Genomic DNA, 14,929 nt, shown 5'->3' with positions numbered 1-14,929 from the left:
GGAGGCTGCTGCTCCTGCTGCTGCACCATCTTGACTGCTCAGTCCAATACGGATTGTCTCTTCAGTTCTCCTCTAACAAGAACCATTCTTCTTCTTTAATAAGATGATGGCTACCATATGGCTTTCTTCTTTCCCTTCCTTTAATTTTACATGTGTGCTTCAGGAAGACCTTTTTCCACCCTGCTGTAGCACTGAAAGTAGGTTTCTACTTGTTTTTAAGGGCAGGTTAGTGGATTAAGAAATTGTTTTGTTGATGTTTGTGAAATACTTCTAGAGCTTCCAAAAGGTCTTATAATTCTGTTGGTGGTTTGTTTTTGATTTATGGATTTTTTTCTTTGTCATTTAAAGATGACTTTAACCACGGAAATCTTACACAATTTTTGCAAAACAGGGCTACGCTTTTTTAGCATAGAACAAAGCATCATAGTATTTTAAAAGCATTTACATTTGAGAAGTGTTTTTATACTGTAAAATGTGGTCCAATTCTTTGTTAATCATTATGGTTTGATTATTTTGTTTGACGTGAGTAATTTTTCCAAGGACTTTTATTGCATCAATTACATACTTTAAACAGGAACTTCAGAAGGAAGCGCAACATCAGATCACTGAAGATTCCCCGCTTCTTTTACAGCTGATTTGTATGTTTTGCATTGTTAAAGTTAATGATTTCTTGCTGTACATGCTCTGTTTTACCTGTATTGTGTCTACTTTATCAGTGAGAAGATTTTTCTGAACCCAATGTACATCAACATAACTAGTAGGAAACTTGTCTTTGGCTTTGTAACTGAATGCAGTGTTGCTTTCTATTTGTTGATCTAGGAAGGTAATGTAGAAAGCCATACAGAATAGTTATCATAATTATTAAGAGGGAGTGCAGCTACTCTGCTACATATGGTGATCTTGTTACTGCCATTTGGTTCTTTTACAGGAATACTGCATTTTTTTTTCAGCTCCCTTTTGAGCAAGCCTTATAGAGGAGCTTCGTATTAAGCCATTTAGGAAAGGTTCAGCCTTAGTTTTGAGGCAGTATTTATAGTTCTTCAGTATGTCATTGTTCCCATTTGTGTGAAAACATTACTAAAATTGGCAGTGAGGGCAAAACAGACTGACTTGAGTTCTGGGTGTAGTCTACCTACACTCCCTCCTTGGAGGAAGAACAATATTCTGCTACCTTCAGGACTGTGCTTTGCTCACTTGTGTGGTACCGTGCCTTACTGGGCACAGGGCAAGCTGGGCCCAGTCTGGAGGTGATCCTGAGAGCCAGGCTCTCCTGGCCTGGGAAGAAAAGGATTATTATTAGTAGTAAGTATTAGTTACTAGTATTTTTTTTTAACTTGTCAGCTCTTATAAACCCTCTTCGGGAAGAAGGCTGGCTAATGGCCGTGTTTGAGGGTGGAGGGGTGAGAAAATGCAAGATGAGTTCGTGAAGTCCAAATGACCTCATACATAATATGGTTAGGGTTAAAGGGATGGATTAGCTGTATGTCCGCTAGCATGGTGGTGAGGATGTTTCTGTACAAGAAAGACTAGTTAATGATTTAGGATTGCTGGGTTAGACAGTTTATCTCATGGCAACTGCTTTCTTCCGTGTCTTGGAGCAAGAGCAGTAACTTTTCCATTCTTTAAGTTATGGTGAAGAAGCCATGCAGCTTTTCTGAGGAGCTTTGAGACTTTCAGCTTCCTAGGCTCAGCTTTGCCCTCCATGAGGAACCCAGACACAGGAGGTAGTGCTCGTGTTGCCTTTGACTTAGATGCAGTGCTGTTCATGGCTGTGCAGGAGGTTACCATTAGCATAAATTGTCATCATATCATGGGAGGACAGAAGACGTGTCTTGGAAGTGAGAGGGCAGACAATCTGAAACCTTGGTTTGGAAAGGGAAGATACATAAGATGATGTGCCTCTACTGTTTTGAAGAACTCTTGAGTTTGGGGGAAGAAATTAGAAGGCACCAAGCTGTTGGGTGCTGGCCGGTGTGGTCAGTCTGTGGTCCTGTCAATGTTTGCACAGACCCGTCCTTCACCACTGTGGAGCTCCTCTCTGTCAATGTGGTGAAGTTGGTTCAATTCAGCCTCAAAGGTGAAAAATACCTCATCAAAATGTAGCTTAGGGCAGAGGAGGAACATAGGGCTGATGATGTGAGGGAGGAAAAACTGCTTGGTATGGTGGTTGAGCAATCTGGGAGCCAGTTGAGTGCTGTTAAACATCTCTGTTCCTCTCTCATAGACTAATACCCTTTTTTCTCCCTCTCCTTTTTTTTGTACCCCTTCCCTTCCTTCTCCTTGCTGCATTGTCTTCAAAAAAAGGTGCATGGGGTGAGAGACTTCGGTGCTCCTGTCTTCAGGAGTGGATTTGCCTTTCCAATGCCTTCTGAAAAAGAAATGTGTAGCGTAGGCTGACTTATACAGCAATCTTAAAAATAACATATAAACAAATATATTTTTTTGAGCCAAACAAACCCTGGACTTGAATGCAGCTAATGATGTAATTATCCTACTATCCATCACTATTTGCTAGCTGCTACCTTGTTATGGTAGTTGTATTTTCTCACCTGGAATGTGTACATATTTTAATTGGGTTTTACACTCCTTTGTGTGCTAGAAGAAGCAGCCAGCCTAATTCTGTCTCTTAGCATGTGTATATTGCATGGAAGTAGCCTCAAATTAGTGACTTAAAAACTTATTTTTTCATTTACGAGGCCAGATTGTGAGTTCCATATTCTAAAGCTAGTATGTTGTGGAGCAGCTAATCACAAGAAAGGTGAATAAGTATCAGATTGCAGAATTTTTCTACATTATAAATATGACCATATGTGCTTTTGAATAATTCCAGATGGAAGTCTGCTGGCTTATAATTCATTGTTTTGGACTGAATTTCTTCAGAATTCTTTTTTTTTTTTTTTTTTTTTAACTGGCGAATTCATAGGTGTACAAGCAAAAGAAAACAAAGGAATGAAGGAATGTATTTGGTTTGCAAGGTGTATAAATCTAATCTGTTCACCTACTTACTTTCTTCCCCCCCAGCATTTTGCTTGCATAGCTGAGCTATCACAATTCAGGGATGCGTTAGGTTTAGATTGATTATGTAGACCTTTATTTAGGTTATCGTTATATAGTCCCTAAGCGATCACATTTTTAGTGTGTGATTATTTTTTAATACGTATTTTTTAAAAATGCATTCATATGCTTATCAAGAGTGTTCCCACAGTGAATGTGAAACCTTTCAAATAAAAAGGTAAATATTTGAAAAAGTTACAAACCTCTGAAAACAATATTATAATGGAATTGTTTTGCAACCTTGTCTCTGGCTGCCAGCACTAGTGCACCCTGCAAATGCTTTGAAAGAAATGTGCTTTGAGAGCTTGCCAGTTTATTCTGTTTAATGATTCCCTGCTCAAAAGATAATAGGGTACTTCATGTTTATCAGATAATTTAAAGACCCATTTGTTTCAAAAGGAGCCTTAGAAATAAATATAAGCCTAGTTCATGTTGTTGAAGGCAGCAGTTAAATACAGACTCAATAATTGCATCGGTGCTTACTTGGCAAGGTGGGAAAAGTGCAATTTTCCATTATAGTTAATGAAGTCGCAGTTGTTCCTGTATCTCAGGTTGCTTGGGACTTCCTTGCTTGAGGAGTGGTTTTTAATAAGCACTCCAGTTCTCTTGCCCCACTGCTCTGTGCAGCTTGATCATCCTTGATCCCCGTAGGGAATGCTCCAGTTGCATTTCAGGTCCTTGTTACTGCTTGTTTGCCTATTCTTTGTGATGAGGCACTGGGATATCCCCTGGTAACACGGGATGGTCACTGCCGGTCTTCCTCAACATGTCTATTCGTGTGTTCCTTGTTCTCTATTTACTCATTCCTCACAAGGTTTGAACAGTGTTTTATAAGTTAATGTTATAGGAAATGTTAACTGTATGTAATTAACATGTCAATGGATTCTTTATTTCATTCAGAACATCACATGGGGTTGATGTGTGACCAATCAATAACGTGGATGACGGGCTTGCCATCAAAAGTGCTTGTTCCAAGTTGCTTATTCAACTTCATCCTCCCTTGTTTTATTTCTGCTGTCACAGTCAAGTTCTGGAGTTTAAGAAAGGCTATGTGCTTTGTGTTGTATTTATTTCCTGAAGATAGAGAATTTAGTCTTGGCCGTGACAATTGCAAAATCAGAATATCTGGAAAACTGATTTTCATGGGTGAGAACTTTATGCTTCTTTCACTACTTTTTAGGGCTAAAAACATTAATAATTGATTATTCAGAAGTCATGTGAAGTATAAAATAGGATATTTTTGAGCCTTGTAGCTTTAAAACCTTGGTAAGGCGCCCCAATGACTTTCAACTGGTTGTTAAGTAAAGAGGTTATTTCCATGCTTTGAGGTATTAGCTGTTCATGTCTGCAAAATGCTGATTTTCTTTATGTAACGTAAGAAAACAGAAAAAGACTGTGATAGATCCTTTTTACAATAAATGTAAACTTGAATAAAATGTGAACAATTTTATTTTTTCAGATCAACTTCTACCAATGTTACAAGAGCATGTAATTTAAGAGAGAAATTACCCTGATTTCTCAAGAAGCATTGTATTTTATATCACGTTCATGGAAAAGTGCAACCGAGTAAAATAGCTTCTGGAGTACAGAACCTGCTGTACAGTGCTATTTCTGAAATGCCACTAGGAAGGAGGCCAGGATTAGAAGTAGAGCAAAATTTAGTAGTATGGAGAGGACTGTGATTGCTAATGGTAAGCATTTTCTCATGCTCATCCCATTTTTACACAGTAGTCTTTACATTGCTTAGAACATCTTAGGAGGAATAGCCAGAAATGTGATGTGCCTTTGTGGCCATCTTTATCCATGGTTTTTTTTTTTTTTTTTTTTGTTTGTTTGTTTTTTTTTTTGAATTCTGTATTTTAAAGGGTTTTGTCATTTTCATAAAAAGTGGCCCAGGTCTTTCATCTAAGCAGGTGAAAACAATTCTGTGCAGTTAGATACTCCTGTTGGCTTAACTGTGTCTCCGTTGGTGTGTGAATGTAAACACGTCCACAAGCCCTTGTGGATAAGGGGTAGGGTATTTCCCTGGAATTGCTTTGAGAAACTAAGGAGTGAAATAACTTTTGCTGTACTTGGCTTTGACTTATCATGGTCACTGTTGTAGGACCCCCCTCAGAAATGTTACTTTGCGGGTGAAATCCTAACTGCTATTCCTTTCATTTTAGCATTAAAGATGACTTGCTTGGTGATCAGTTAACCCGGAAAACTTGCCTTGACACGTAAAGGTGCACATGTGCAGTCCAGTGGGGTGCTCTTTGCTTGTGTGGTTTTTTTGTTTGTTTGTTTTTTAGCAGTTCATGTGGCACCAGAGAAACACTGGCATTTTTTTTTTTAAGCTCTGGTTGTTCCTCTGTAGCAGCAGGCTTTCAGGAAGACACTGTCACCACACCTACCAACAGTTCCTTCTTCTCTAGGGACTCCTTGGCCTCACATTTCCTACAAGGTTGGTAGGATCCGGCTACTTAGAAGCATTGGTTCAGATCATTCTGCAAGGTGACAGTATTTTGCATAAGAGCCACAAGCCCTTGAGCAAAATTGTTGCAGGCTGGCAAAATCTTCTAGCTTGTGCCCTTGTGAGGGGTGTAGGTGTGTGGGGGTGCACCTTAGATTTTGGAGTAACTTACATAAACCGTGTTTGGAGCAGAAATTTGTAGACTGCACCAATTTTCTGTTCAGTGCACCAAGAAAATGTCCGTGGGGTGTAGGCAAAACAAAAAATGGACGAACCAGTTACGCTCAGTGTTTCCACAGGAATCGCCTTTGGTTAGAAATTGGGCATGAAGAGCACAGGCTCATGTGGAAGTAATTTACTAGAGCTATGAGGAATTAAAATTTGGAAAAAGGAAAGGGGATGCTATAACAGGAGGTGAAGCTGCCTCCCCCAGGTGAATGTGGGCTAGCAGAATACAACAGACAGACTTATATCTCTAAGTAAATGCTTAAAGATGGAATTAAAATATGTTAATCTATGTAAAACTGAAGGCAAATCATAGGGAGGAGAGGATACATTAGGGACTATTAAAAAACATTGCCAATGCCTTTAAATTCTTACAGGGAGATGGCAGAGATGACAGGTGGGATTTTTATTTACTTGAGATTAATTAAAGAAATGCCAAATATTATTACAAATTGATGATCCATACTGTCCTCTCTTATAGCGCAAAAGCTGCTACATGAGTATGTATTTATTTTTTTTTAATAAGTAGTAATTTTTATGCAATGCAAGTATTATGTAGTCTCACTTCATAGTCTGAGTTGCCACAGGCAATTGCAGTAACCAAAATGTGCTGAAAGATAAGATGCTTGCATTGCATAAAAATCTAGGGTATTTTAAATGATTTATTTTCTCCTGTTGTTGAATGACATAGTTGAATGTGATAGAGTTAATTTCGTAGAGAAGTTTCTCTGGTTTATTAAAAAAAAAAAAATAAGGCTTCTGGCACAAATATATTTATAAATAGATAAAGATGTTACAGCTTCTGAAAAATACACATTCTGGAAAATACCTTTGATTTCTTTGCTCTTTCTGTAGAAGCGTTTGAAATTTTTAGTTTGAGATATCTGAAGAGGAAAATGGTAGGCACGTTCCTGATTCTGCAAAAACTCGCTGAGAAAACTCAGTAAAATTGCTCACAAAAGGAGTTGCAGTTGCTTAGAAGTTACCCACAGGAAGGTGTTCACAGGTTGCAATGCTAAAGTGGTGAGTTAAAAGCGCCAAACTTTCATAAGGCAATAGCCATAGAGCACTTAAATATATAGAAGCTTGGCTTAGACAGTGGTCTCACCAGCTTTTTGTGGTGGTCTCTGGTTGTCCAAATAAGAACAACTTGAGTGACACATGGAGACCCCTGGGGGAGAAAAGTGTGCAATTGTGTAATTCAGTTTTTTTGATACTTCTAGTAGATGCAAAGAAACCTCTAGTCTGTTTGACCTTCCAAGTTTAATGAATCACGACACCAACACGAAACACGACTGCTGACTTTCTTCAAATGTCTAAGTTTAGTCCATTTTCTAAATTGTTTAACTAAGATGTATCTATTTAAATCCTGAATTTCTGATGCTGCTCTCTCTTGAGTCATGAAGTGCCTCTCATTCACCTAGAATGCATTTTCGTAAATGACACTTTACGAGCACACGGACAGGAATTTGGAAACTGATAAGTGTTGGCATCTTTAGTCACTGATCAAGCTCTGCCACACTTGCTTTACAGGCTTCAGTGTGTGTGTGTTTTTTTTTTTTTTCCCCTTACATCTGTGCATATAGGATTTATTATTTGCTTGTTAGCCAATTTGCAGATGTGTTAGTTGGGTTATTTTTATATTTATTTTTTTTACAATTGGGGAAAGAGCAAAACCTGCTGGAACTAATGTGCATTGCTTACGTGATCAGTGTAGGTGGTTTTGCTTCAAGTAGATGTAATGCTCAAAGTGTTAATTTGCAATTCTGCAAGAGTGGTGAGGAGTTTAACATTTAATGTCTTTCCCATGTTTTTTACGGTATTCCAGCAGTACCAATTCAATACATTCTATGGTACTCATTTTGTCAGATGTCCCAGAAGACTTGGAACTTTCACTAGTTTCCCCTCCTTTTTTGTGATTTTTCTTTTTCTTGCATAGATAAATTGCACCCAACTCAGTAGCTTTTGTACAGCTCACGTAGAAGCTCTTATAATAAAGGCTGTTTTCCAAATGTCAATACTGATGTTCTTACCAATGTTTGAGTACCCTCTCTCTGCATTGTGTCTCAATCTCCTTATTTGTTTATTTATTTATTTAAATTACAGACCTTCTCCTTTTAGTGCATGAATTGACAGTATTGTAACTTCTAAAATTACTTTTACCTATGCCTAGTCACCTGTCTCCTCAATTTGTTTGTGGGCTTCTTGTTTTGTAAATGACCACAACTTTAAGCACCATTGCTGTGAGGGTCAATATTTTTGTGAGTTACGGTACTGGACCAGCCTTCAAAATAGCAGTTTTGATATGAAAATAGCATTTTCATTAGCCTGGTTGAGGTGTGCCCTTGTAATCATGGGTAACAGGAAGATCAGTGTGTGTGTGTGTTCTTGTGTATAAAGGTTCGGGTTCCTTTTTAAATCTCTTGAAGATCTTCACTGTACCTGAAGCAAAGCTCTTTATTGGTCATCATGAGTTCAGTGAGGAAATGAGCAAGTGTCAGTTCTTCATTCAGAATTCTATTACATCTCTCAACATCATTCCTTAAGAAAAGGGAAGATCTATGCTGAGCGTCTCTACCTTTGTATTGCTGAGTTAAGCCTTTGATATTCTAAATGCTTATGTTTTCTCCTTTATGGCTGGATTTTCATTTGTGTTTAGTTGTTGTGACCTACGTGTAATAGATAACACCTTCAATATCCGCTGAGTGCACTGGGTCCTACATTTTTCACCTATGTAGGTTTCTGTAATTCATTTCACCTTGCTAGGAAAAGTAAATTATGGTTGGATTCCAGACTTAAAAGTAAATTTCAGTTAGTCTCCTAAAGCTAACATGGACTTCAGACATGCAGTATCTTCATTTTATTTATTAGAAAAAAAAATAATTTGTATTCCATGTGTAGAACAGAATGATTCACATTGTTTGAAAGCTTACTATGTTTCCATCCACTTCCAATTTGAACTATCACACACTGAAAGAACAGCCTCTCCTCCTTAGCAGGCCTTCTGTAGTGAGGACTGTCCACCAACATAAATTGAAGTTACCATAACAGGCTTTACTGACATTTTTTTCAGTACACACAAAAAAAGCACAGCAGGCCGGGTAATATCGAGCGTAAATCTGTACTGTTCCTCTCTCTCTGATGGAGTTCTGTTGATTAACATCAGCTGAATTTCTGGCCCTCCATGTCCAGTCTCAATTCCCAAACACAGCAATACTGCCTCTGTGGGACACCAGGAGGACATGTACATTGGAGCAAAGTTTGTTGCATCAGCTGTGTTACAGAAATCTATTTTCCTTGGATAGTTTGTTATACATTTTATTGTGACTTTGGCTAGCTATCACATTTCCCTGGGTTTATCTGAAAATTTTCCACAGTGAAGTATTTCTGATGCAGATAAATTGGGTGATACATACATATTTAATAAGTGACACCAAATTTGTTGAAACAATGATAAATTAGTCATTGAATTGTGACTTCAGAACAGGATCTAATGGGAGTAAACCAACAGAGGGCATTTTGGAAAGAAAACTTCCATTTCAGACTACTTACCGTTTGTCCCAGATGTGTGTTCCTTGTCGAGTCTGTACTGCCAGAATCTTTGCTACCTCTTGTCTGTTGCTTAAGGGTAAGCAATGGAAAGGTATGATCTTCTGTATGTAACGTAGATGTCTGGATGTATGGATATGTCAGAAAAACTGTGTTTGTATTCGTTGTGTTTTTTTTTTTTTTTCTGTCCCACCGTTGCCCTTAAGAGTGAGTGTTGAGTGGTGACCCAACCTTTTGGAGCATCTGCTGACAAGGCTATGTCAAAAGACTGTAGCGTAGACCTACTCTTGTATTTTGGTTGGCAGTACATTTTGTCTTGTTGGTATACTACATTTGTAATCCTATACTAAGCATGACCTCTGAGAATAGGTTGTAGAATCACTGAAAAACGTGGGTTGGAACTTCTGGAAGCCATATGGACCAAGACCCCTCTGCCCATATCAGCGTTGGCTTCAAAACTGATTGTCTTCCTCGGGGCCTTGCCCTAGCTGAGTTTTGAACTTCTCCAAGAATGGAAATGCTGTAACTTCTCTGGATGTGAAGAAAAAAAAGAAATATGCATTAAGAATGGTTAAGCACTACAACAAGTTGCTGAGCTGGAGTTTCCCTCATTGCCATTTGTGATGTTTGCCTCATGCATGCCTCTTTGCTGTGTACCTCTGGGAAGTGTGGCACTCTGTTCTCCATAACTTCTTTCCTCTGAGGTAGTGAAGATGAAAATTAGATGCCTCTTTGTCTTTTCTGTAGGCTGAACAAGCTTGTTCTTGGTGTCACAGCTCATCACATGCGGCAGCCTGCTTGCCATCTTAATGATCCTTGACTGGGCTCTCTCTGGTTGGTCAGTCTTTGCTATACTGGGGGACCCCAAAATTGGACACATGCCTAGGTACCATTCAGAAGTGAATAATCATTTCTGCCAACCTGCTGGCTACACTTTTGCTCATGCAGAATGTGTGGTCAGCCTTAATGACTTCAAGGGTGCCATGACAGCTCCTGCTCGGTTTCCCCGCCTGAGTCCCTACTGGTAACCCCAGCCCGTATTGCTCCGTGGGGTTATCCCTCTGCTGCAGGGCTCCACATTTCTTTGCTGTATTCTGTAAGGCTGCTGTGTTTGACATTTTGCCAGAGGATTGCTTTCTGTTCAGCCAGACATCATAGTGGGCGTTAGGAAGTTGCAGATGAAAAATACTGAGCAGTGAACTTACTAGAGAGAGAACGGGAATGGGGGAACGTGTTTCCAGCTCAGAAATGGTTGATGTGTGTGAGCTTTGTGGAGCGATTTCCCACCACGCAAACGTGACGAATGTAGCTGCAAATTGGGGAAAGCGCTGTGCAGAGGAAGGGTTTTGAGCACAGCACAGCAGCTGCGCTGGAAGGCTGCAGGGCTCAGCCCAGCCATCCTGTCCAAAGGATCCGAGGGTCTGTATGACGGTCCTTCCTTCTTGTGTGTGGGGGTTATACACCTCTGTTCCTGCTCCTTTTCCTTGCCATCTCCCTCTCCAAAAATTAACCACAGCCCACGGCGATCTGCTGTTTTATGACTGGTACTTACTAGGATAGTGAGCTTAAATCCTAGCACAGAAGTGGGAAATTCCTATTCCTTAAAACCAGCTGTACTGCAGAGGGGAGAAGCTGTGAGCTTGGCCGTGCTGCTCCGCAGATGCAGTGTGGCCATTTCTGTACAGCACACCTCATGGGTTTGGCAGCACAGCTGTCTGGCTCGCCAGGTGTGGGCACTGGGAGAAAATGGGGACGGAAATGGGGGGAGGTGTGAGAGGGATTTTGTTTGTGACATAGGAAAGTGTTCAAGTGCATGTGTTGGTTATGTCATACTAGATCTCTGTATTGCAGCATCTTTGGGAAGTGTTGCCATTTTAGAGATACTTCTCTACTGCTTTGGGTTACACAGAAAGTATTGACAGGTACTTATGTTCAAATTAGTGTATTTATTTCAAATATGCACACGTACCTGTGTGTAATTAAGGTAAAATCCTACTGTCGTGCCTTAGTCAGTACGCTCATTTTGCTAACCTCACTAGATTCATTATTACTTGCACATTATTTTTTTTTTGTTTGAGTTGGACTTAGAAAAGTTTGCACAATAACAAAGATGTATTTGCATGCCTATTAACTGTGCCAAGTAGCTTTTATTGTCAAAAGATACAGAAGCATGTTGGCTTTGCAAGCACGCAAGCGTTTGGTAGATGAATTAAATGTGTCTATGTAAAATCTCTTTAATGAGACATTATGATGAGTGAACGTTATTTTTCATTATACCACAACTCACTCACTATCAAACTTGATGGTCAGAACATCACCTGCAAAAGAAAATTGTGTCGTAGATCAGAACTAGTGTTCTTGAATGAGCAAAAAATACATACTTTGCTATAGAAAATTCCCATACGAATCACTTAAGTGTTGATACAATTTGTTTGAAGGTTACGATCAAACTAGGTAACGCTTTCTCTCCAAATACAGTCTTTATTATTATTATTTTTTTTAAACTTAAAATTCTTGCAGTGAATTTGGAAAAATCTATTCTACGTATGAGTTTATACAGCTGTACATGGTACTAGTATGAGTTATTGCCATGTCAAATATAAAAGAGACTGGAGACACATTGACCTTTTATTCTTAAATCCAGTTTGCTGGAAGCACAGAATAAAATCATGATCTTCTATTGCTTAAGGTGCTGGAGGAATAGGTTGATGCCAGCAGGAATACTTACAATAGAGAGAAGAATGCCTTCTGCTTTGGGTAAAAGCCCGCTTGCCATACCTTGAGGAGTAGTCACACTCTTAAAATTAATCCCCTACCAAATACACAGGAAAAAGTGAGAGCTATTTCAGCTGACAGCCTAGCATGTCTTGAAAATTAATGGAAGGTGTGTGATTTATTTTATTTACTTTGATTGTTGGGAGCAGTGGTAGGTGTGGAAAGTGAGTGGTGTGTTTCTATTTATATTTTCCTTTCTACATGTTGCCTGGATCTTATCCAGCTGTGGATAATAAAATAAATAAAATACCGTAATGTAATATACATATATGAAACTGGAAATCTTGGTCTTTCTTTTGACTTAGTCAAGATCATGTGCAATCTCCAGATTTCTGACACAAATCTGTAGCTAGTTTATCTGCAGAAGACAGCTAATTTTTAAGTAGTTCTGTTGATTATGGGGTGCATGTGCCCATGCGTAAGCATTAATTTGCAGTTTAACTTGATTTTTAAATTTCAGTCAGATTGACAGAACAAGATTCTTTAAACACCTTTAATCAGTTTTGAAGAATTGAATTGCTTCTCTAATATCTACTAGTAATCTGCTAACTGTGGCAGCGTTGGTTTGAAGGTGGGATGGCACCCATGACTGTGGGATGGCTCCCATAACTGGGGTGTTGGAATGGAAAAATACAGGATTTTTAGGAAGGACAGGCAGGGGACGTGAGGAGGGGGCATATGTCAAGGTCCTGCACCTGGGCTGGGGCAATCCCAAGTACAAATACAGGCTGGGCAGAGAATGGATTGAGAGTAGCCCTGAGGAGAAGGACCTGGGGGTGTTGGTTGATGAGAAGTTCACCATGAGCCAGCAATATGTGCTCACAGCCCAGAAAGCCGACCATATCATGGGCTGCATCAAAAGCAGCATGGCCAGCAGGGTGAGGGAGGTGACTCTCCCCCTCTATCCTGCTCTTGTGAGACCCCACCTGGAGTCCTGCATTCAGATCTGGGGCCACCAGCACAAGAAGGACACGCAGGCTTATTAGAATGAGTCCAGAAGATGGCCACAAATATGCCCAGAGGGCTGCGCACCTCTCCTATGAAGAAAGGCTGAGAGAGCTGGTGTTGGCTGATGGAGCTAGTGTGACTGACTTTGGACAGAGTGGTTTCATGGATTCAGCCAGGTGTGGCAGTGGGAACTTGCAGCTTCATATGAAATTCCACAGGAGGAAATTATCAGATTGCCTGTGGGGTTCTATACATTATTTCCTTTAAGAGGGCATTGTTAGCTTGGTGAGAGTCTTTCTGATACTTTTCCCTGGTGTTACTGGCAGGTTATAAATATTGTACCCTTTTAGTCAATTGCATAGGTTTAAATGTTAGTAGCTATTTTGAGAAAGATAATCACTAGAAGCTTTTACTGTGGTCCTCCAAAAACACCCTAATACCTTAGAGGATACAGAACCTTAAATGCATGATTCTTATTACACATTTTTTGAGGATATACTGTGGGGTTTTTTTATTTGGTTTTGGTAACTGGTGGTGTTCTTGTAGATATGCTTTGTTGTTGTTGTGTTTGTTTTTTAATCCAAAGCTTTGCATAATTTTAGCAGATTCTGTGGTTTCAGCAGAAATAAGGCAATGGATTCTAACTAAAGCACTTGAGCTCTAAAAATGTCAGATTATAATACCTTGTCAGGAAGAAATCTGGTAATGACATTTTGTGCATGTATGGGTTTTTTTGTTTGTGCTTTTGTTGTTGTTGTTGTTTTGCAAGCTGCTGAAACATAAGGCAAAATTTTGTGTTTGGAAACTGCGACTTGTAAGTTTCCTGGTATGCAGTGGTCTCATCTGGAATTGCCTAATGCCCTTTCTGTAATGCAGGAGCTCTTAGCATTTCCTACTGTGCAGACAAAGCAGGTCTGGAGCCGATGGTTAGTCCATAACCACGTGACATTTTGCATTCAGTGAATATCGTGCTGAAAGAAGACAAAACTTCATTTGTGAAGGGGGATGAAAAACCTAATATGGAAAAAAGCAAAACTTTTTCTTTTTTCTGTGAATTACATCAGGGGTATATCTGGAAGCTGTGAGAGAAATTGGGAACATAGCTAGAGTGAAAATTGAAGAAAAAAATGAAATTAAAAACAAGGTCGAAGCTGAATTGAAAGGCAATTTGAGACATCTACTCACTGACTTATGTGTGATCAGCACCCACCACATCTTGCTGTGCTCCGGGGCTTAGCAGCTGCATTTCTTCATTCCCCCAGGTGCAGGCAGGTGTTTAAAACAACTTGCTGGCAGGGATTGTTGGCAGCATTTGAAGATACCAAATGGGCACTTGCTCTAGGAGCTGGGAAATTACGTTGCAGTCTGTTCCAGTCTGTTTTTTTGTGAGTGATAGCAAGCCTCCCGTGTCTGTATTGTCTCGATATTTCCCATTGTTAGTGGATCAAGGTTGTGAAGCTGTGACAGCTGTGATTAGCCTTGCCATTTTCACTTCCAGTTAAGTGGTTAGAAAAACTGTTTGTTTTTTTTTCCACTGTGTGTGCCTTGAAAGTCCAGTGGCAAATCTCCAAAGGTGTTTGTTCTGAGGCCATGCATGATTACCATGTATTGTAATGACAGTGGTAATTACCCTGCTTAGTAAGCATGTACAATTCCTGCTTGCTTACAGGAAGATTATTTGAATATTCCCTAGGTGTAGCTTGGGGCAGTGGGGAGGTGGATCCCCGTGCTAAAAATAATAAAGGAAGATGCACATTTGTGTGTTGCATCAGTTTTCAGCATGCTTAAACTAATGTCTTGTGCAAGAACATGTCTCCTTTAGCTGATATTCTGAAGTCTCCTGACAAGTTTAACTGCTCCAAACTAAACAAAACCACCTCTTGACATGTACACACACATGCGCACACACATCCAGGTCATTTGTAG

The 14,929-nt window shown here is 39.6% G+C and overlaps 1 protein-coding gene across 8 annotated transcripts in view; it reads left to right on the top strand.

Annotated features, from left to right (window-relative positions):
* The window catches only part of EML4 (EMAP like 4), a 158,261-nt gene that overhangs the window by 16,940 nt on the left and 126,392 nt on the right, over positions 1 to 14,929 (top strand). Inside the window, exon 1 of one of the 8 annotated variants that reach the window (XM_040550602.1) lies at positions 4,706 to 4,745. The exons of the other annotated variants lie outside the window; for them this stretch is intronic. Within the exon in view, the coding sequence (XP_040406536.1) occupies positions 4,721 to 4,745 (25 nt within the window). The 5' untranslated portion in view covers positions 4,706 to 4,720. Of the gene's footprint in view, positions 1 to 4,705; positions 4,746 to 14,929 lie in introns of those variants that run through there. 8 annotated transcript variants of the gene reach the window in all.

Source organism: Cygnus olor, chromosome 3, assembly GCF_009769625.2.
Source record: "Cygnus olor isolate bCygOlo1 chromosome 3, bCygOlo1.pri.v2, whole genome shotgun sequence".
Lineage (NCBI taxonomy): Eukaryota > Metazoa > Chordata > Aves > Anseriformes > Anatidae > Cygnus > Cygnus olor.
The sequence above is the reverse complement of the archived record's forward strand: the minus strand, read 5'-3'. Positions and strand labels throughout refer to the sequence as shown.